Here is a 24067-nt window from a genome sequence, read left to right as displayed (position 1 = left end):
TGGAGCAGAGCTGCTTGGCTGCGTGGCATGCGCAGGGCCTGCACTTCCTCCTGCAGGCCTGTGAAGTGCTGCTGTGCTCTCCCTTCCTCTCTTGCACCCCTGAGTTGCAGCTGGAGCTTGGAAACCCTGCAGTGGGACAGAGCTGAGATGGGCGCAGCTCTGTGCTTATTCCTAGGGCTTAAATGAACTCCCCATGTAGCTCTAATACAGGAATGTTCATGGAAGCTGGCAGTGCCTGTGTGGGTGCTGGGGAGGCAGGTGGCTGCTGTGGTGCCCGGCTGGCTGGGGAAGCGCGCTCCCGCGTGCCTTTTGGAAGTACTGACGTTGGGGCCGGGGGAGGAAGGGAAAGAAGGGAAAATCCCTGTTTTCGCGGCAGAGGCCTAGGCGGGGGAGGGACGGGACTACAGCTCCCGTGAGGCCGCGCGCGGGGCGGGCGCGGTGCTGGAAGCGGCGGGGTGGGCGCATGCGCGGCCGGCCCTTCAGTAAGGCGGGGAGCGATTGGCTGCGGGCGGCGGCCGGTGCGGGCCGCGCAGTGACGGAAGGAGCGGCGCAAATGGCGGAGAGATGGTCGCGGGCCCCGGCCCCGGCCCGGTGCCGAGCGCGGCGCTAATCCCGGCGCGAAGGAGGCGGCGCCGGAGGAGGCGGCGCCGGGAGCCCTAGGCCTGAGCGCGAGCCCGCCGTTGCCGCCCGGGAGCAGCCGGAGCCGCCGAAGCCGCCGAGCCCAGGGTCGAACGCCGGCCGCAGGCGGCGGATCGGCAGCAGCAGCAGCAGCCGCGGCGGCCAGAGCCGCATCGCAGCGCCCACAGCGCCGCGCCCGCGCTACCGCCACCACCGTCGAGGTAGGTGCCGTGCGGCCTGCGCGGGCGGAGCGGGCTCGGCCCGGCGCCCTCCGCTTCCGGGGCGGCGGCGACCCCTTCCCGGCGCCGCGGGGCCGCCGCAGCGGCCGCGGAGGGCAGGGCCGGGCCGGGCCAGGGGGTGCGGGCCCCGTGGCGGGTTGTGGCTCGGCCACCTCTGTCGGGCCCGCGGGGGAGGGGAAGTGACATCAGCCCGGCCCGCCCGCGCGGCACCGGCCCCGGCGGCAGGGGAGGCAAAAACGGAGAGGAGGAAAAAAAATAAAAAATAAAGAAAAAAAACACGAGGTCCTGTCACCGTGGGCTTTGGGCAGCTGCCCCCGCCGCCTCCCGTGCCGTAACCTATTTTCTTTCCGCTGGTTATATAAGCGGGACGGCGCGGGGCGGGCGAGGCGCCTCGCGGGGCCCGGCCCTGCTCGCCCCTCGCGGGCCCCGGGGCGGCATATGCGCGAGCTCCCTATGTGCAGGGAGCGAGAAACAGGGACCCCGAACCGGGGCCGCGGGGAATAATTCCTTTTCTGCCGCTCTCACTGATTTTGGAAGCGATTTTAATTTTTAACCTTGTGAGTAGGGCAGTCTGGCCTGGAGAGTCCTACTTACCAAGAAGGAAGTGTTTTCAACTACAGAACAGCACGAGTCATAACTTAAGCCTGTTGTTATTTTGGTAGGAGCTGCAAATGCAAACCGTTGGCAATGTTTAAGTTTGGGTTTAGGAGAGGAAAATGTGCTTGTGTGGAGTAAAATGATTTTTTTTTCCTGATAGGAGTTACATAAAAAATCATATGTTATGAAATAGCTTATTCTGGTTTTTATAGGTGTAAAAAATGGCCTAATATGAAACATTATTTTCTTATAGAAACATTTTAAAGCAGTAAACTAAAACTAGTGTGATTTATTTTCTTGTTGGTCTAAAATACATGGGGAGATTTTTGTTTCCAGTCCTGGATGGTAGGAAGTTAGAGCTTATACAAGGGAGCAAAAGCAGTTGTTTGACCACCAGGCTGAAGTGCCACAGTAGATGAGTGATGCTATGGGAATAGGGGCTAGAGAGGGTGGAGGAGAAGAGCTCTCCTAGTGGCAGTTGCTGTTGAGCTTAATTCTAAGCAGCAGTGAAAAGCACCTCACAGAATGGTGCTTCATAGCAGAGTCCTGGTGTGTACGTAAGCAGCATGTGCCTTTACCGCCCATCTGCTAGACTGCTGGAGAGGCTGCCTTTTCCCAGTGCGGTTCTTCCTGGATTTTTTGCACCACAACACCATCTACCTACTCAACTTCTAAAACTCAAATTTTAATTTACATGTGCCCACAGACGGTTCTATGAATGTGTTGTAAGTGAGGCTTGCCCTGATCTGATAGAGGGAGGCTGCGATTAGCCAGACAATCTTGCCAGGCTGACACGATAGAAGGACATTGCGGGAAAGAATCTGGATTTTTTGGACGGTCCAGTGCTGCAGGCTGGGAAAGAGTGTGTCTCAGGATCAACGGTAAAACACGGAAGAAAGTTTAACAGCCATTCAGGGGAATAAAAATAAGTTTTTTAGTTTTCTCCAATAAATGTGTGGTATGATGAGGATTTTTTTAATGAAGGTTGTCCACCTTTTTAATGTACGTATGAACTATTTATGTACCCTACATATGAAGATATTTGGCACTTCAAATAATGTGTTTCTTTGATTTTGTAGCTTAAAGAAATGCCTTTTTTTTTTCTTTCTTTCTCCTAACAGACTTTTTTTTTATCATAGACACTACTTTCAGACAAGAGATATGTTTCATTAGAGTTGTACTAAATTTAAAATGAATAACCCAATTTCCTATTCCTGTTGGGGTTGAAAAACTTAATAAAAAAGTAAATTATATTCTGTTCTACAAAGTAGATGTGCTAACTGTATGTTCTATATTGCCATTTGTCCAGTAGTCGAAAGTGCTTCTCTTGGCAAAAAAACCAAACTGGTTTGTCTCCCTTCTTGAATCAAACAAAAGCAGCAGTGGAATGCACCACGGGAACTGCTTAAATGTGTTCCTACTTAATCTGTTTATGTTTAAACTTTATTCTTCTGACAAAGCAAGCTCTGAACTGGGCTCCAGTTATAGCAGCCAGTAAGCAGTGATGGTTTGTGCTTGTCTGCAGTAGGTGTCAGTGCTCCATGTTCTTTGAAACTGATTTGGAAGTGTCTGTTCCTGTCTCTTCACCAAATTGAACCCACTCATGGGGGTTCGTTATGTCCTGGTCTGAGCTGTGACTGTGCAGATGCATAAACCACGGCGTATTGCCAAGTAATATGCTCGCTGAGTAAGCCTTAGCTTTTAAGAGCATGAGGTGAAGTTGTCCTTGTTATTTATGATGAATTTATTTTTAAAACATCTTTATCAAATTGGAATATTTTGACAGTTCCTTAGTTTTTTAAATATGGAGCTTTTTAAAAAATCTTACTGTGCTGCTGCATTCTAGCAGAGTGCTACATGTTCAGGTGTGGTGAAAGTACTGTTTTGTTTTCTGCTGACGTTTCATGAGAGCATTGCCATCTAGGCTTGCAGTTATAAAACTGAAAGCACAAAGCAAAAATAACACATTTGTAGCAGTTTCTTATGGATTCAGTGTGCAATATGTTTATTTTACAAATACACAAGTAACTGAATTGCAGGTTTAGTTCATATATAGAAACTTAAAGTGGAAAATATGAACAGATCATAAAATCATAGAGTCATTAAAATTGGAAGGGACCTTTGAAGATCATTTAGTCCAACCCCCCTACACATGCAGGGTCACCTAGGGCATGTGGCACAGGATTGTGTCCAAGCAGGTCTTGAGTATCTCCAGAGAAGGAGATTCCAACACCTCTCTTGACAACCTGCTCCATTGCTCTATCGCCATCTCTGTCAAGAATTTTTTCCTTAAGTTCCTGTGGTGTTCACCTGTAAATAAATTCAATTAGCCTGATAATCTATCTATTGCTAACATGAAATGTAAACATCTGATGCTCATAGGTCCAATAAAGGGTGGGGATGTAATCATTTGCACTGAAGAGTTAATAAAACTGTTTCTTTCTCCAACAGAGAATATGAAACAGGAGCCAAAATGACATCCCGATTTGGAAAGACCTACAGCAGGAAAGGGGGAAACGGCAGCTCAAAGTTTGATGAGGTGTTTTCCAACAAACGGACCACCCTTAGTACGAAATGGGGAGAAACCACCTTCATGGCCAAATTAGGACAGAAGAGACCCCACGTCAAAGCAGACATTTCCGAAGTTCCTAAAAAACCCAAAGTTGAAGATGAGGAAACAGAGGATCCATTTGGATTTGACAGTGATGAAGAATCTCTTCCGGTGTCTTCAAAGAATGTGTCACAGGCTAAAAGCTCCTCTCAGCTGGAACCCAGTGAAGCTGCTCAGTCTGAGGACTTCGCTCCTCTACTTGAAGCTAGTAGCAGAATTAATCAGCCAGACAGTGGAGAAAACGTTGTGTCCAGCAAGTGCATATCTTTTGATAATGCTGTTCCTGACTTAAAAGAAAAGAGCACAAGCAAACATGTGGAAGATGGAGAATGCAAAGGCAGCACTGCTAAAGTCATAACTGCAGGTACGTTTACCCTAATGTCTAGTCTTGTTGCCTTCTAATTTTACTTACCTACGTTTAGGTTTACTGCCTTCTGGGATTGGATAAACATTCTAATCAAACCTTGGGGCAGCTCATCTTTTATCCTGTTTTAAACTACAACTACAAAGAAAAAAAACGTATGTTATGCATTGGTCTGAGTTCCTTGCTACTCGATTCTTCATGTGTCTGTAAATTCAAATATGCTTTCATTTCAGCATAGCGTGTTAGCTGACTTGGAATAGAATGGAATAATTTTTTTCCTTTTCTTAAGCTTGTTCTAATTTCAGTGCTTTCACATCTTAAATATGTGGTATCAAAAAGAGTGAAGATTTGGTTAATAATAAAATGTTATATTCTTAAGAGATTTTCTCTATTTTGTGCAGGTCAATGAGGATAAACTTACTACCTGCCTAGTGTTTTATATGAAAAAAGTGGGTGCTTTGAACTTGTGTTTTGCGGAAGCGTGTGTGTATATATACATATTTGTTGATCAAGGTCTATGCAAAAAGCTTCAGATATGTCAGTCTTCTAGGAGGCAGTATTTTCAGGCCCCTGAGTGTCTTTTTATATGATATCTTTTGATTTTGAGTGAAAATGCACATCCCCATGGTGTTGAACTTGACTGTAATTTTGTTCAAGTCATTCTTGGGCAAGATCAGCTGCCATTATAGTTCATTAGAAGTTTTCATGTAATGGGCTGATTAAACTGCAACTCTTAAAATTGGGCAGATAATGAAGAAGATGACACCTACTGACTTGCTCTAGATTATCATAATGAGCTTTAATGAGAAGAACTTACGTAACTTTGAGGTCTGAGGTATAGGTAACTTATCCCTGGGATCAGAAATTTGAGTGGACTTGTTAGCTTATTATACAGTAGACAAGATACTAAACAGTGTGAGGTTAGTGTTGTAATACAAGGAAAAAAAAAGTTGATGAAATTGTAATCTAACAGGAAGAAGTGGTAGACTCTATGTTCCTCTCAGTTTTACCCCTTGTTGAAGTTATTTTTATTTTTTCATGGGATCTCAGTGTAATTCTAAATGTTGTCTGTGTTCAGTCTAGAAATCAAACTTTAAATTTTGTTAACTATGAATTCTACTTTCATAAGTTGTTGAAGAGGTTGCTGCTTCAATATTTATGAGGACATGAAACAGTAATGAGTTTTATTGGCTCTTGATGAGAGAGTGCATCAGAGGGAATGTTAGAATGAAATGGTTTCCATGTAGGAGAGCACTGTTTTTTGTTTTGGAAGAGAAAGTATTTGAGCCCTTGAAGATAAAATGCAATAATGCACAAAAGGCAAAAAGGAACTGTCTGCAGCATTTTCGTTGCTGCTTCCTGGGCTCTGCTGTTGTGGGAAATGATATATAATATTTAGAAGAGGAAATACTTCATTTGATGCCTATTTAAATTTTAGAATTCTTTTCAGAGACATATGTATGGCATAAATATATATGGTGTCTCTGGTTTTAGATAGGGAAGTTACTTAAATGACAGTTAACTGGAGGAATATTATACTTGCATGCTTTCCCTGAGTACTTCCTGCTGATTGGAAATCAGTGAGAAATAGAATGATGGACAGGATGGATGCTGACCTGATGATGCCCTTCTTTGAGAATTTATTGTAAGGAGCAGCTTGCAGCTGGTCAAATGAAGGATAAGAACCCACTTCATAATTTTGTTCTTCAGAAATCAAATTGAGACTGAATCTGTGTAACATTCCTAGGAAGGGCATTAAATAAGGATGAGAAAAAGATAATTTTAGTGATAGTGCTTATTTTGGACTTCTAGTGTTAATGAAACTTAGGTTATGCAGCTATTATGCTTGCAGGTAGACTTATCGAAAATAATAAAAATGTTCTCTGAAAGCATCAGAACACTGAGCAGATAAGAGATATTAATACAGCTACTCATTATAAATTTAAGTAGTTCAAAGACTTCCTTGTTATACTGATCATTAAGTAAAATTTAGGGTTATAAGACCGCCTTTCAGAAGTGGAGCGAGGAAATCATATTGATTTTGAGAAACTGGGGAAGAAGAGTCTGAGTAATAAAAAGTCTGTTGCTCAATTTGTGATCTCCAAGGGTAGAGTGTGCTGTACATGTGAATGAACCCAAATGCAAGGCTTTATCTTTAGATACAGGAAATGAGGCTGTATTGGTAGTGATGTTCATGCAGGTGCCTGTTAACTCATTTTAATTTGCTAGTCCTTATGCTGCTGCTGAATAGTTCTTACATAATTTAGGTTTCAAGACTTCCTGATAACATGTGTCATCACTGTGCCTTAATTCTTAAGATAAGGTGAAAAATATGAGCAAAGTGGGAGCATCAATCTAGTCTGCTAATTTTGCTCCAAAGGTATTATCTTGCTTCAGTGCTAACTGCTTTAGGTGTTAAAATCAAGGCGATGTATCTTCAGTTTGTTTGAACGAAGGTTTGGTACTTCTGATTAAGTTGTGTCACCTTGTAATACAATTGAGGATTTTCCCTCATGCTAAGTTGTGTAACTGTCATCACTGGAGGTTTTACTCCAATGTTTCTATGCAGTTCATCGGAGATGGGCCATGGGGCTGTCTTAAGTGATGTCTCTTGAGTGCACCCCTCATTCTATTTATGGCATACAAAATAATATGACTTAATACTTGATATTAAGGTAAACAATAGTTTTAATTGAGAAGAATTGAGAGCTTTGTCTCTTGAAAATAATATTTTGTTTGCTGTGAAGTAGAATATAGGACAGCCCAGAATATTACTTCGGAGTAAAGAGAAGTGTGGGAATGGTATCCACTTGTGTTGTGGTTGCCTGTTATAGCTGTTGGAGGAGTTTAGGCAGTGTCTTTAGAGTAATTTTAAGAATCAGAGGACAGATAATTGCACATAAAATGCAAGTTTCACAAATGCTTTTGCCTAACACTTGGAGTTATTTGTGAAAGTTGCTCTGCATATGCAGTCAGTTGTTATTATGTACAAGTATTCAAATGAAGCTTTATGCTGCAAGTGCTTTCACTCTTGACTGCAGGAAAACATTTGCCTCTTGTCTGCTGCTCAGTTATGAACTGTTTTGAGAGATTCAGTAAAGATAAGTGGTTAAGAAATACTGTGCTTCTAGGTAGTTCTTAACATGCTCAATTTTCACTTGGGGCTTGTGCATTCAGCAGTAGCAGGTCAAAATGGCAGATGCTTAATAAATTGGCTTATGCAATGCAGAAATGAGGTATATCATTGTGCTTAACTGTCTCCTGAGCCAATATCCAGAATCTGGTTGCTCAGAAAGAGTACTGAGCAAATTGAACAACTTGCAGAAAATGGTTCCTCTGAACAGAAGATAATTGATGTCATCAGGGCTGTTCCTCACTAGCTCAGCTGATAGTGCTCCAGTGAATGTCTGCAATGTCTTTGTGCCCTGATTACGTGGGTGGGGAAGCCCTGTCTTTAAAGTTAAGTTTTAGCTTCTCAGATGCAAGTTTGCTACCCCTCATGATCTAATTTGGCAAAAAGACTCGCCTGGATCTTGGTTTCAATTTTGTTTTAGAGCTTCTAGTTTGTGTTTAGCAGTGAGTGACACGGACAGAGTAATTAATTAGACTTGAGTAATCTTATCTGTCTTCTTTCACAGAGTTTAGTACAACTCATTTACCTCTCGAAGAACTTTAGTTTTGTTCATTTTATGCCTAAAAATGGGGCAAATACTGGGAGAAACTGAATGAGGTCTGTGGATTTGGCTGTCCAGGAGACAGCTGGCAGCAGTCATGATTAAGAAGAACTGCAGCTGTGCTCTAGCTGTCTCAAAGCATTAAGAAACTGATAGCAGGTCTGCCTTTTATGCCTGTAGGATTTCAGTAAAAAAGAGGTTTATTTAAGTGGCAGTACTGTTGGCTATATTGGGAGTTGGAGTTATACACAAGGTACCTTCTCTTGTTTCTGTTAAGTCTCCCCCTTTTGAGATGTTCTGTCTTGCCGTACACAGAATTTTCTTGCTGTGTGGTTAGCCCAAATTCAGACTGTTGCGGTGCTTCTTAGTTCTGCTTTGGCATTAACTGGATAGTGCTTTGAATATTCTTTTAAAATTGCTACTACTTCTTGGGGACCATTCAAAATTCTGAAAGGTTTAAGATAGAGTTTAAATATAATTATTTAGGCTGGTTTGTTAAAAGAACAATATAGAAGAAAACAGTGTTCGGTGGAACCTGATTTCTGATCAATTTTCTCATGCGAGGGAAACACAACCATGTATGTTGCAAAAAAAAACTCCCACAAATATCATTAAATCTATCATAAAACTTTCTGAATTATTCTGAGTATTGTGAAGTTTTATTAATGAAGTGTTTTTATATCCACATATAAAGCTTGTGAAACTCTTCATTTTTTTTGTGATCTATAACTTATCCTTTCCAAACGTAAGCAAAATTCTCAATCCTTTTTCAGAATTGACTTTAAAAATCTTTCTGTCCATCACTGTGGGCTTGTAGAATGAACAAATTTTTGGAAGGTCAGACTTTTGACTCCTCCTTTGCTTCTTGTGTTTAAAAAATTGAAATAACTTTGTAATCACAACAATTTTTGATGCTTTTAGAAAAGAAAAAACACCCTGGTTATCCTCTAAACTGGCCAGGGTATGCAGAGAAGTAGAAAACAGGGAACAAATTCCGATTCAACCTCCTGAGATGTAATGAAATGCATGGAAAATAAATTGTTTCTAAAGTTCAAGCTATTAGTTGATATTTTCATTTCTGAATCTTTGTGTTTAAAAAAAAAAAATCAGTACAAGGTTTCAACATATTTAGGAGCAGTGCCTGAATTCACACCAACTTGAAGTCAAAGCATCTTGCTTTATGCCAACTTTATACCAACTCTTCTCACAGGTAGATTTGTTGTTGCATGAGTTCTCACCTCCTCAGAACCATTTTAGTTTTTATTTCCGACCAAGAAATAATCTTACAGTATTGGGTAGAATTTTTCAAAGTTTAATTGCTGTAAGGCCAAAAATAGTTTTCTATAAAATAGTGAGGTCTGTAGAGCTGTATTACAAATCAGATTGTTATGAATTGTTATGATTGTGGCAATGCTCAAGCAGAAGGCAGCGGTATACAGAATGTGGAAAAAAGGACAGGCCCCCTGGGAGAAATACAGGAACGTAGTCAGGGAGTGCAGAGATGCGACAAGGAAAGCTAAGGCACGTCTGGAAGGCAAGCTGGCAAGGGACGTTAAAAATAACAAAAAAAAATTCTTCAAATACATTAACAGCAAAAGGAAGATCAGGGAGAACGTGGGTCCGCTGGAGGACGGGATGGGCACCTTGGTTACAAATAACACAGAAAAAGCAGAGTTGCTCAATGCCTTCTTTGCTTCGGTGTTTACCAAGGGCAGCCCTTTAGAGCCCCAGGCCCTAGAGGCAAGAGAAGAAGCGGGTGGAGAGGAAGACTTGCCCTGGGTAGAGGAAGATTGGGTCAGAGAGCACCTAAGGAACCTCGATACCCACAAATCCATGGGCCCTGATGGGATGCACCCCAGAGTGCTGCGGGAGCTGGCAGATGCCATAGCTAAGCCGCTCTCCATCATCTTTGAAAGATCCTGGAGAACGGGGGAGGTGCCGGAAGACTGGAAGAAGGCCAATGTCACGCCAGTCTTCAAAAAAGGCAAGAAGGAGGACCCAGGCAACTACAGGCCAGTCAGCCTCACCTCCGTCCCCGGAAAAGTGATGGAACGGCTCATACTGGCCGTTGTCTCCAGGCACATGGAGGACAAGAAGGTGCTCAAGAGTAGTCAGCATGGATTCACCAAGGGAAAATCTTGCCTGACTAACCTGATAGCCTTCTATGATGAAATGACCGGCTGGATAGACGAGGGGAGAGCGGTGGATGTCGTCTATCTCGACTTCACCAAGGCTTTTGACACCGTCCCTCACAACATCCTCCTGGGCAAGCTCCGGAAGTGTGGGATAGATGAGTGGACAGTGAGATGGATTAGGAACTGGCTGGATGGCAGGGCCCAGAGAGTGGTGATCAGCGGTGCAGAGTCTAGTTGGAGGCCTGTGGCTAGTGGGGTCCCCCAGGGGTCAGTCCTTGGTCCAGTCCTGTTCAATTTATTCATCAATGACCTGGATGAAGGCACAGAGTGCTCCCTCAGCAAGTTTGCTGATGATACCAAACTGGGAGGAGTAGCCGATACCCCAGAGGGCTGTGCTGCCATCCAGAGGGACCTGGACAGACTGGACAACTGGGCGGTGAAAAACCTCATGCAGTTCAACAAGGCCAAGTGCAAGGTCCTGCACCTGGGGAGGAATAACCCCAGACACCAGTACAGGCTGGGGACTGAGCTTGTGGAGAGCAGCTCTGCGGAGAAAGACCTGGGTGTCATGGTGGACGACAAGTTGACCATGAGGCAGCAGTGTGCCCTCGTGGCCAAAAAGGCCAATGGGATCCTGGGCTGCATTAAGAAGAGCGTCTCCAGCAGGTCGAGGGAGGTGATCCTGCCCCTCTACTCAGCCCTGGTGAGGCCGCATCTGGAGTATTGTGTCCAGTTCTGGGCTCCACAGTACAAGAGGGATGTGGAGCTGCTGGAGAGAGTCCAGCGCAGGGCCACAAGGATGATCAGGGGCCTGGAACATCTGCCCTATGAGGAGAGGCTGAGGGAGCTGGGCCTGTTCAGCCTGGAGAAGAGAAGGCTGAGAGGGGATCTAATCAGTGTATATAAATACCTCAAGGGAGGGAGTGCAGAGGACGGTCATGGTATCTTTTCAGTGGTGGCCACTGATAGGACTAGAGGAAATGGCCGGAAACTGAAACATCAAAAATTCCATAGGAACTTAAGGAAAAATTTCTTAACAGTGAGGGTGACAGAGCACTGGAACAGGCTGCCCAGAGAGGTTGTGGAGTCTCCTTCTCTGGAGATCTTCAAGACCCGCTTGGATGCAGTCCTGTGCCACGTGCTTTAGGTGTCCCTGCGTATGCAGGGGGGTTGGACTAGATGATCTCTAGAGGTCCCTTCCAACCCTAAGCATTCTATGATTCTATGATTCTATGAATGTGGGTAGATATAGATGGGATGCAGTCAGTTTTTTTAAAAAAATCACATGGTGGGCTTGGAGATTTGTGCTTGCTAGAAGAAAAACAAATTTTTGAGATAGTTTAAAAGAATTTCTAAATCAAGATCAGATAGAAAACTATCAGAGGAATGATAGTTTGTTTTCTTCTTTGGAAGATAGGCTAATAAAGCCATAGGTGCAAGTTAGACAAAAATTACATATCTGAGAAGGAAAAAGATCAAAGAGCAGGGAGTTGTTTAGAGCAAGATACAGGGCTTTATTTTGATATTTTTAATAGAGGCTGGATATGGGTCATAACAAGCAATGTAAGATAGTTTTGAGCTGAATTTTAAATGTGTGATGAATTGGCTTTAGTAATGGAATAAATTATTAAATTTGGGGACTGGATTCCACACACATACACCCTAAATAAATAAAACAAAAATCAAAAGATTTCCCAGGAAGGCGGTTGTGCTAAATACAGAACGTTGGAGTTTAGCAGGCAGGTATGTGTGGGTCGGTGTGAAGGTGCTGTGGAGATCTGCAGTGACGTAAGATACAATGGGAGACCAATGTTGAGGCAAAATAGCTAATGGTTGTTAGCTAAAGTAGCTAAGAGAGGAAAGCAGCTAGTTCTTTACTGGCAAAAGCTTCCCCCAGCTGTGAAAGTTGGGATAAAGGTAAGTGATTAGATCTGTGAATGTTTTCTACATGAAGGGGGGAAGTCATTGTATCAGCACCTATACATAAGGCTTTTAATTCATGTGTAAGATTTTAGATTTACCCACATTAAAGGGAACATCCAGGACAGCATGTAATCAAGTGTCTGTATTTTGCTTCTGAATTTCTATTATGTAATTATTTTTCTAAAACATATTTTTAGCCAGAAGTGTGACATAGTGCTGATGTGTAGTTATACTATGATAAATGAGAGAAAAACTGTTGGCCATGCGGTGACTAATGGATTCACAGATACCAGCACAGGTTGCATGCAGCTCCATAGAGATTAATCTGTTAGGTTCATGGAGTTAAAATAATGGCTTATTAGAGATGTCGAAAACTGCATTACCAAAATGAAAGACTGTATTGTTACCAGGTAATCTGGGTGTTTAGAGAAAGCAAAGGTGCTCTCTGTCTCACAAGTTAAATTCACAAGAATAGCTATGCCAACTGCAATGAAAAAGTAGAATAGAGGACTCATTTCACACATGATGTTGCTAAACAATGACTTTAGGCTTTCCGTATAGGTTACCTCAGAATTTTGATATTCTGGATACCAGAAAGGAAACAAGAAAAGCAAACTTTTCTTCCGGAAAATGATTCTGTTATGGCAGTGAAGTGGATCTCACCAATATATCATTTTCTATGGATTTTATTTTTTTTTGCAAAAGAAGATAGTTTAACATGTGTCAAGAAGAAAACTGTCTATCCAGCTGCATTTGAAAAGAACTCATTTTCTTTCAAAGAACAAAGAACCAGAATTGCTTAAAAATCTATAACCATTGCTATGGATTTGGTGGTTCTATAATGTCAGCTATTTTATTGATTGTCAACCATGAAACTGATCTTGACTAATACTATGCAGCTCTTGAGCTGCTTATCTAATGTTTATGCCTGCTAACAAGCAACAGTTTTCCACATTTTACATGTGGTAGTGTATAGATAGTATAGTATATAGCTAGGTAAGATTGAATCTGTATTTGAAGAAGAATGAGGAATGAAGAGGAAAAAAGGAATGTGAAGTTGCCACTGTGCTGCCTACTTGTTCTTCTCCAGACTTCCTTGCCTATGAGTAACTTTACCTACATAGGTGTTCTCAGTAAGCTCTGTTTGTGGTTAGTGCTAAAAGAAACCACATCTAGTAGGTGTGTTTCTTGTGTATAATGATTTAATTATGTTGCTTTTAGTGCTAAAAGGGAGGCTTCTGAAGTAAGTTGCAAAGAAAGTAAGGTGCCCAGGCTCTTGTTCACCATGATCCAGAGAGAGGGCAATAGGTCTTTTGTGTAACTTGAAGCCTAGTTTGGTTAGCATTTGTCAAGAATTGCTAGAAGAGAAACAAACCTGAGCTTACGTTAGTTGGATTACCATTTATTAATGAAAACTCTTCCATGTGTAAATAGAAGAAAGAGATGTATATTTTACATATGTCTGACTTCTTAGCATGATAAGTGTTACATAGTTTGTCCTCTGCTCTCCACTCTTCTAGTAACTTTTGTGTTTGTTAGGCTGTTTCAGTCAAAACTTATTTCAAGTTTTGTGAAAAAAGGTGGAGGAAAAACAGATTTGAATTGATTCATCTGTTCCTTGTAGTTTCTGCATGCCCTGAGAGGAAAATGCAGCTCTGCCTTGGTTCCTAATCCATTTTAAAAAGCAGCAGCGGGCTGGCTAGCCAGCACATGTTGCTAATGTGCTGCATGCACTGGCTCCTGCCCAGTCAAACAGGTTGGAGTTGAGGAGGTGGGGGAGCGGTTTGAATTGTGGGGCAACGAGCCCGGGTTGTTCGGGACTGCTATGAGCAGGAATTTGCATTAAGGGAAAACATTCCCACAGACTGAGACACGAGTCTGTGCTCAAAGTAACTGTTACATAGCAAATAAGGTATTAAATTTCCACCTTTGAATTATTAACAAAAGAATAGAATGTTCATCTTGAAACAGTGTTGATGCACCAGAAATGATTATTCAGTTTTTATAGAGAGGAGTTTGATGCTTTCAGACTCAAGAAACTTAGCCCTGTAAGGTAAAGTAACTGTGAAATTGGGCCTGGGATGGGGCACTCTTCTGTTGATGATGATTTGGGCTATGGCATTTCTGCCATAAATACTAGGTTTTCCACAGATAATTTTCACATTTTGACTTTTAGTATTCCATCCTGGTACATGTCCTACCTTAAGGAACAGATTAGGAAGCTGCTAATTCTTGAGGCTTCTTTAACTGATGGTAAAAATGTTATCTCTAAATTCAGTATTTTGTCTTGAAGTAGGTAGGACCTGTTAGACTTCCACCCTGCTCCAAGAACTGGGAATAACTGTTTTTGCAGCTTCTCAAAGCAGTTAGTGACTGCTTGTATGCTCTGCCTCGGGTTGGTGTGGATCAAGCTGAGCTAGTGCAGCTGTAAAGGCCATTATAATGAACTGTGAGGAGGAGGGGTAGTTGTTGCTTGCAATGTGTAGCCAAATGTTAAAAATCTATTGCTGGGCAGTCAGTAGGTCATACCAGTATAGTGTCATTACTGTACCTATTTAAATGCTATCAGAAACGATACTGATGAGGAGGAAAAATATTTTGAATTGTTGAAACATTCTCATAAGCATCTGTGAAAGTGTCTATGCCAAAAGAGCAGTGGCGTTAGTCTGGAAATGCTGCAGACTTCTGGGACCATGTCGCAAAAATTTGGTGATTTTCCTTGTGCACACATGCCTCCTCCTGGCTCCTCCCCGCATACTTCCAGATAACTTGCAATATTCTGTTTTCCCTTCCTAAATGGCCAGGAGGAAGACTTTGTGTTAGTTCTTTGGTGAGCTCTTCCTTGTTCCAGGGGCCCTAGCTAGCCACTCCAGCCAGGCTGTCACAGCTGTAGTTAATGAAAGAATAAAGTTGAGATCTGAGCCACCTTAAAGTCAAAACTATCAGGAATGTCCAGCTGAAGGAGGTGGGTGTTATTCTTCTAAAGAAAATAAATTTCATTTTTTTGTCTTCGAAAATGAGAAAATGTCTAGAACTGTCTTCTCCCTTTGTGTATGATACTAAAAATGAAACAGCTATAAGCAGCTCTCCTGTTATTATATCATGGTAGCCCTGGAGCATTTCTGTGCTTTGTTAAATACATGACATGGCAGTTGCTGTATCTTTCTGGAAAGTGCCTCCCTATATTAAATAGTTTAAAAAAAAAAATCACTTTGTATCCAGTGTATCTACATAGCACAAAGTCCACATGCATTTCTTTGATGTTCAAAGTCTTTATTAGTGGAAAAGAAGCAGAATTTTGAGATTTTGGTTACATTCTGCTGAACTTCATGAATCTAGAAGAACGTAAACCATGGGTTCATGTAACTTGAGTATCTTGCAGCACATTAACTTATTTTTTGCCTCTAATGGTCATCTTTGAAAGCTGATCAGGAGAATCATCATAGTAATTACTTTAGCTTTTGTGAACTTCGGTTGATCACATGGGTCTTTGAGCAAAATACCTTGTAATGTATTTGGTGGGAAGGAGGATGAAATTTCACTGTTCAAACTCATCAGCAATTTTCAAGATGTCTCTGACTTGTTGACGTAAATCAGAACATAAAATAAACCAAGAGGTGTGTTTATATTTGGATGTTTTTCTCCTACCTGTCATGTTTAATTTGCCTGACGGTCATTTAGATTGATTCTCTCATAATCTGGTAATTAAGTTCTAGAGATTTACACAGAGCAAACAAATCATGATTACTACAGAACATTCTTATCATTAGTAGGTATATTGGGTTAATAAAAGTGGGGGGAAAAGGCTGTGGAGCACTATATAGTTAAATGGTATGGCTGATTCGAAATTGCATGGGAGATTTGACCTGGTATCAAAGACCCAGAAGAGCCTCATTGGAGTTGAAATGGGGAGAAATTAGATGACCCCTGTAAACTGTGCAAATCTAATGGTTCATAAATAGTTGATCATGCATTTTCTCTGTGCTCTCTATATCAGCATTTAAAAAGAATTTTAGATCTTTCCTGAAGTGAGAACAATTGCATGGCAAAATGTTATTTAAGAAAGTATTCTTCAGACGTTACTGTGGAGTACATTACAACAATCCAGTTTTAAAGCCAAATTTTCCAGCAGTTTTGCTTGCCTGTTAGAGATGAACAACTTTTCATTATTCCTCAGGTTATTACTAAAGACTCTTAAAGTACCAGATGTTTGTTTGTTACAGTTCCAGTGTCTAATAGGTCCAAAATGAAAGTGTGAGATTTTTAGCTGCCAGTTATTGCAGTTTAAAAGGAATTTCACATGCTATGTTAAATTACTGTTTCAGTGAGAACTAAGATGTCATGTTTTGCTGACACTTGTTTATTCTTTTTTCAGAGACAGAAATCAAAATTCTAAGCAAATGCACATGAAAAAAACAAATGTCTATACTATACCAAGTCAAGCAACACAAGTCTTCCTGTGTCATACAGAAAGAGCAGTTGTGAAGTGGATGCAGTTAAGATTATTTTTTGGAAGTGTTCTAAATATAGTCTTTGTTCCTATCCCAGAATTAGATGGTATGGAATGGATTTATTATATATTAGGAGGGTCAGCTGAGCAGAGAAACTGGTTTTATTATTTTATAAGTGAAGAGAAACATGAGAAATTCAAGTCTGGAAGGGCTCTATGTATGCTGTGTGATAGGAGTATACAGTAATACAGATGTATTATGGCTTTGAATTGCCTGTGCCTTTTTTTTGTAGTTCTCTTAGAAAGAGGCTGTGGGCGCTGGCACGGAGGCATTAATGGCTAGCTCAGCTCAGCAATGTTGTGCTGGGCACTGCTTGGAGCAGTGGGCAGTCCAGCCAGGTGACAACTGTGAAGCTGGAGCCATACTGCAAAGGGGAACGTGACTGACCTTGCTGCAGCAAGTACAGAAAAACTGCAGTGGAGAAAATAGATGTGAAGCAGCACATCCTTGTCATAACACAGATTTCAACTGATGCTTCAGTTTGACCAAATGAGACTGCTGCAATAAGTGAGTGTTTTGTCCCCATAATAGGTTGCAGAAGCCTGGATGAGCCTTCATTGCTTCCTTTTAGTCTTACAAATATTGGACCAATTTTAGTGCATTCTAAAAAATTCTAGTACAATTTATAGATGTTTTTTCAGTGTGTGTAGCTACAACATAAACAGCATTTTGAGTAAAAATGAATTGTAGTTACTGGTTGTTTGGACTTATTACTTAACTATTTAAATAAAATATTTAATTCCAAAATTAAAAAAAAGTCTTTTAAACTAACTTCTTGGCAAAGAACTGAAACATAAAATGGTTTCAGTGGCTACACAGTGCTGTAGAACTGACGACTGCAATGCATTTAAGTTTACAAACAGTATTTTGCAGGGATTTTAGTTTAGATGAAATGATCTGAAGGGAAGCACACAAGCATATACTCGCTCCTTGAATAGTACGGCTTTTAAGTATTAAAAGATCTCAAATCTTTTGCTTGAATTTGAAAACGTTGTGCGTGGATATACATATTATAGTGTAATAATGCCTTTTGTTGTGTGGTAGTAGCACAGTGTAAAACTTTGAGCAGTAGATTACACTGAGGCACGTTCCTTTAAATTTTTTTGTTAACTTTTTTTGTCAAGGATGCTTGTGTGTATGAGAGAAAATGCATCATTTATAGATATATATAAAATAGATAATATAAAATATTTTATCTTTTTTACAGTCTATGTAATATAAGCTATATATCATACATGAATAGTTGTATTTGGCATCTTCAGTCTGTTTTCCAGAGCTGGTATATTTTTCTTCTGTTCTGCTTTTGAGTGCAGTTGAGTGCAGAGATGATTCAAATGAAGACAATGCGACATTAAAGTTCAGCTTTTCTTCATATTAAAGCAAGTTCCTGAATTACCTGTCTGTGGTAGTATGTGCTTATACACATGCAGCCTCTTTCTTCTGAAGAAAGATACTTGATTTCATCCTGTTCTAAAATGCAACTTCTTCAAACACCAAAATTCTGTGAGATTGGAAACTTGTTCCAATTCCAGAAACGTCTTCCTAGCAGTTCAGTAAAGGGAAAGTATTGTTTAGACAGTCGTCCATTTTTTCAATGTATGTATTGGAAATGCTGCATAGACTTTGATTCAAATAACCATGGACTCAGTAATGGAACAGTAGAGGCGAGGCTACAAAATAAGGCAGGTTTTAGGGCAGAAGTTCCAAAAGGTAAATTTTGAGAATTTAATTTGTTCCTTTTCGTGCCTAAGTACTCTGATAATTCTCAGTTGAATAATAGCATTAAACATTTGGGTGAAAACATATTGTACAATCTCACACTTTATGATAATTTAAAAAATAATTTTTTGGGGGGAGTCCTCTTGGTTTCTCACTAATGTTACCAAATTAAAATGGGGAATAACCAAGTTTCTCTTATTACATATTGATGCTGCAACAAGGATTAATCAAGATGCCATACTACAGATGGCAAGGACTAATATTCTTCAGGAAAATTAATTTTATTTATTCTGTGGAGAGCTTTTTTATTTCTAGGTGGGTATTTAAAATTCCACAACACATCTAAAGGCCTGTAGTAGGCATTAAACATTAAGATAATTTTCAGGAAATTCGTGTTCTGAGTCAGTCTTTCTCTTTTAATAGTTTTTAACATGAAATCTTGTTCCATACAATCCATTAGGATGTACAGTTTATTTTAAGTGTGTTGATTTTACTAGGAGCATAGCTAGCAAATGGTTAGTTTAGATTTTTGAAAGACTCATGTTATTGCAGAGTTAAGAAGTGCTCAGAAGCGTTTGCACATAGGCAATCTCAGCCAAGTGCCTGTTTGATTGGGGGCAAGTTCTGCTTGAGCCTGCTTGTTGGCTTCCTCCGCTGCCCTCTGTCCTCTGCTCTTTCTAGTTCCTCTGCTGTATGTACTCTGTTATCAGAATCCCTAATTACCTCCAGGCAGGTGAGCCTGGGGCGTAGAAATGAGCTGAGTAAATGCTATCCATGTAGCCTGCAGCCCAGTGTGCATGTTGTGCTGTTCAGAAGAGCATTGCAGGGGTACCTTTGGGCAGCACCATCTGCTCGCCCTTGCTGCAGGGTTACTTTGCATTCGATACGAGTGCTGCTGGCTGCAGAATGGAAATGCTGCTCTTAGCAGGGTCCTGCAAAAAGCTGCATTGACCTCAGGGCATTCTGATGTTAGAACTAAACCCCGGGGTTTGGTTCACTCATTCCATGAGTGAACATGGGCTACAAAATTCAATGTGCCTTTGGTCCAAGGTAGAGGAGTCTTTGGGGAGACATGGGTTATTGATGATGGGGATTTCTTGAATATTTCCTTTCTGCCCTGGTGGTGGTTGTTGCGAGTTCCTATCGCATAGCTGGGACCTCATTATTTCACTGGCAGCCCAAACTTGCAATCAAAAGAGTTTGCTGAAAGCTTTGCTTGATAGAAACTTGCCACAAATGAAATAACAGGGCAGTGGGAAGGATAACTGCAGGGAAATAGTGAGGCTGCAGATGAAACCAAGATTTGGGCTGGGACCTCTTGGTGACATTCAAACAAGTGTAATGGAGGAATTTTCTCCCTTCAGGGAAGGCAGAGATCCTGTTTATGCTCATGGTGTCCTATTAATTTCTAAATTAAAAACAGCACCAGAGCAGACGAGGATTATCAGGTATAGTTCTCTGCAGTTGTAGAAAGCTTCTCAAGAGAGGCCTAGTCTAGCAGTGCTCAGAGCACATTGACTGCTTGGGCATAGTGAGCCCTTCTAGAATCTGTATTGAACCAGCCTGGAGACAAAGAAGCCTTTTGTAAACTGCTCTGGGAGGCAAGACCAACTGAAGGCTGCTTGGAAAATTTCTATGGGCTTTTCTAGGAAATTTCTATGATCCAAGGAAGTGGCTTGTGCACAGCTCAGCAGAGAAGTGATCTCACTTGGGAAGATTCCTTTCTGGCCTTAAGCTTACGCATGTTTGACCCGAAGATGTGAACAACGGGGCTCTTGGTAATAGAGAATTCCAGGCCTAGCTGCTGCCTGTGGTGCTGCAGGAGGTGGTTGTCTTCGCAGTGCCCTCCCTCATAGGCTGGGCTTAGTTTGAAGGATGGAAGTGAGGAAGCTTTTTGATGACTGCAGTTAGGAGAATACCCAGAACTAATACTTTCAAAGTGGGGCTCCATAAGTAACCTTAGAGGAATAGAATGATTAATAACTTTCAGCCCTTTCTTGGGGATAATGCTAAATTGGACACTAGAGAACTTATATTACTAATCTTTAATTTGCAACTCTTACAGTTTTAATAGCTTAATATTTTAAACAAGGGTGCGTTTTTGCTAGAACAGCACTAGCTTGTTCTTTCAGGAGCAGGGACAAGGACGTGTGCTGTTCCTTGAGTTTGTGTGTATGATTTTGGGTTTTGTTGTTGTTGCTTCCTCAAAACAATAGTAAATGGATAGAGAAGATGAATTCTTTTTTGTAGTGCATATTTAACTAAGAAAAAATGACTTTCATATCCTGCATACAGGAAGGAAATTGTTTTTTTTTTTCTAACTAGAAAATTATGTCAAATCACTCTTCCCTCCTGCCTGATCATCATGTCACCTGTGGTTGAAACTGAATGCTGCTTTAGTTTTTTTGAATGGGTTGTTGCAGACTTCTCCCCTTTTTAGGCAGGTTGTGTAGATACATAAGTTGCTATGTTGAGGGCTTACTGTTTAGTTATCTTGTAATGATGAATGTGTTTTCAAAGCGACATAAACATGACATATTTTTGCTATTGATGGTAAGAAGATTTTATTAGAGGAAAAATTTTCAACTAGAAGACTGAGAAAGTGCCTAAATGTAGATGAGGAGACTAAGGTCACCTTTAGTGTGCTGTATTTGAGCAGTATTTCCTGCATTATGTTGCTTGTATATTGCATTGTTGCCTGCAAGGGTGGATGGTCAGGATTTTTGATTATTTTCTCTCTCCCTCACCCCCTTTGCATTTTCAGTAATAAGTTTGTCTTTTCTTGTAGATAAAATGCAGAACTTTAACGAAGATAATGAGAAGAACAGTCACTTCATCTGTGAGAATGCTGAAGAGAGTAACAAAACCAATACTGAAACTACAGACGTTGCTGGATACAACATTGAAGCCAAGGACTTGCCCGATTCATGGGACTCCCGTATCGGGAAAGCAGCAGACTCTCCGTCAGAAACATCTCAGACTAAGGGGCCATTAAGAACTCACTTGTATGAATGGGAGGATGAAACTGAAGATGCCAGAACTGGAGAGTATGTGTTAGACATTGACAGTGAACATCTCTCGGAGATGAAGAGCAAGGACGAGGAGTATGACAAAGAAGATGCTGAAAATCCAAAGGAAGCCATTTGTGAAGAACTTGTGCAAACTATTCCTAGGCCAAGCAACTGTAGGACATATTGCAGATCCAACAAAGCAAAACCACAAGGGACAACAAATTTTGACAAGCTAATGGATGGCACTAGTCAGTCTTTATCCAAAGCAAATAATGAGTCAAATAACGATGGTCTGAACCCAGCAAGAAAAGTTTCTTTAAGTAGTGGGACCAGTTTTAGAGGGACGGTCGGACGGACTAGAGACTACACAGTTCTACATCCGTCGTGCTTGTCAGTTTGTAATGTCACCATACAGGATACCATGGAACGAATTGACGAATTTACCACAGCAGCCCCTACAGATTTGGGAGAAGCTGGACGTTTAAGAAGGAAAGCAGACATTGCTACTACAAAAACTACAACCAGATTTCGGCCAAGCAATACCAAATCCAAAAAGGATGTCAAATTAGAGTTTTTTGGGTTTGATGATCAAGATGAGGGAGCAGGAGATGAAGGTGCCTCTAGAAGTTCTGGAAGTTCCAATTACAAAATTAAGTACTTTGGGTTTGATGACTTGAGTGAAAGTGAGGATGAAGATGAAGAGTGGCAGATAGCAGAAAGGAAAGCTAATAAAAAGCGCAGTAGAACTACACCATCTTCCTCACTACAGTCAACCTCTGAAGGCAATGAAAACTGTTCCCAGGAGAGCCAGCTCACTACTAATACAGGTAAACAGAACTCTTCTAGGATACATGCTTTATATTTATTTGCATATATTTTTTGCTTTTACCTAAGAGTGTGCCTAGCAGTTTCAGTGGTCAATATCGCTGGCTTGGAAAGCTAAAAGTTAACTACTTTATCCTGTGGTGCTGTGTAGTGTTTTGTAGTTGTCTTGAAAAAATACTTTATCACCCATGATCTCAAGCCACAGGGTTTATTTTTGAAAACAAGATTCTTCCCTTTTCTCATATTGGGTGTGCAGCAGCTCTCCCTGGGAGGCCAAGATCTTTTCACAGAAGTTGCCCAACAGTCCAAAATTACTGAGCTGAGTATTGACATTTTTGGTTGAAATTGTACAACTTGTATTAGAGAAATGTCTGTTTAAATGTTACAGACTTGAAATACATAGGTGTTTTCATTCTGTGCTGTTTTAAAAAAGTTTTTAAACAAGACTGGAGCTTTTTGCAGTTCCATCTTAGCTGATGATGCTGGGCAAAAGGAGGGAGAGGCCTGTGGGGTCCTAGAAACACCGCAAGCAGCTCATACTTTAAGCAATGACTGGCTTTCTGCACAGTGAATCACTTTTGCTTGCAATTTTCAGCAGTAAAGCTGATATTTCCATCTTCTATGTAGGTTAAACGTATAATTGTTTAGACAGTATTTGATGAGAGCGTTGTGATCTCTGAGTGCTTCTGAAACATTAAGCTGTCTATTCATGGTCTGTGGGTTCCATGTAATGAATTTGAGGTCAAGGTGTGTTCTTAGCAAAGAGGAAAGGAGATACTTTGAAGATCTTCTTTCAGCTTTTTCTTTTTGAAGAAGTTCAATACTAAAGAGCCATGTATGTAGGAATGAACGTTTCAAATTGCTTCTAGAGAGTCTTTTGACCTTCCACTCTGAATCATGAAGCTGCAGAGTAGTTTTTATCGGTTCACTGAAACTATTGTAACGTTAAGAATTTGGCAAGTGTTTCATTGCAGTGATGAGCAGGGAAGATCCAACTGGGCACTGCTAAACTGATGCCTTGCAAATGTTGGAAGGCTGCTTTTCCTGCAGATAGCTTCTGCTACAGTAATCAAGACATAGAATTCCCCAGAATGAACGTTCATGTCTGCTATTCTAGTTGCAGCTTTCCCTAAAAAGAATCAATTGTCTATTAGATGTTTTAGTCAAAGGTGTATATATTTACTGATGGGTTTTGTGAGTTTAAAAAGCATGCAATTGATAGCAAGTTTATATGGAAAAATTCCATTTCTAAACAACAAACTTGCAATAGTTCTCAGTTTTTTTTAGTTCTGGCAAGATGCTTGAAAATAGGTTTGTCTTAGAGGGCTGCTTCTGCAGTGCCTGCCTGTGCTCCTTTCCAACTGGTCTGAGTCTGTTCAGACCTTGATTCCAAGGGGAAAAATCCCTTACACGCAATTAATGCAGCTGAGATGCTAATCCATCAAATAATCCTTTCAGCTGCTGTTCTCTGGAGTCTGAAAATATCCACAGTTTTTATCTGTGCCGTTTGTAAACTGTGAAATGCTTTCCCAAGAGATTTCTATGGCACAGGTAGACGCAAATCTGTGTTTTTGTTAGTGTCTTCCTTATAGTTGTGTAGCTCTTGGGTAAGAGCTGGCTCTCAGTGCTCCCTGCGAGTTAACAGAACAAAAGGAGAAGCTGGTCTCCTTTGCTTGCTTGGTGCCTGTTTTGTGCTGTTGTATCTAGGTGAGATTTGACTTGCATTCTTTTTCTGAAAATCCAGTAGTGACTTATTGCCTGACTCTCCGTGCCCTCTCTAAATCATGTAATACAGATTATAAAGACAGGGAGCCTGTGGCTTTAAAATATGTAAGCCTCT

At 41.1% G+C, this 24067-nt stretch overlaps 1 protein-coding gene across 2 annotated transcripts in view; it reads left to right on the top strand.

The window, feature by feature from the left end:
* The first annotated feature begins 3905 nt into the window (after positions 1-3905).
* WAPL (WAPL cohesin release factor) overlaps positions 3906-24067 on the top strand; it is a 60038-nt gene continuing 39876 nt past the window's right edge. For both annotated transcript variants that reach the window (XM_088526355.1, XM_010212297.2), the window contains exons 1-2: positions 3906-4429; positions 21180-22229. In XM_088526355.1, the coding sequence (XP_088382481.1) occupies positions 3928-4429; positions 21180-22229 (1552 nt within the window). In that variant the 5' untranslated portion in view covers positions 3906-3927. The remainder of the gene's footprint in view (positions 4430-21179; positions 22230-24067) is intronic.

This window comes from Tinamus guttatus, unplaced genomic scaffold, assembly GCF_059628265.1.
Source record: "Tinamus guttatus ecotype Peru unplaced genomic scaffold, ASM5962826v1 Tinamus_guttatus_pri_ptg000246l, whole genome shotgun sequence".
Lineage (NCBI taxonomy): Eukaryota > Metazoa > Chordata > Aves > Tinamiformes > Tinamidae > Tinamus > Tinamus guttatus.
The sequence above is the reverse complement of the archived record's forward strand: the minus strand, read 5'-3'. Positions and strand labels throughout refer to the sequence as shown.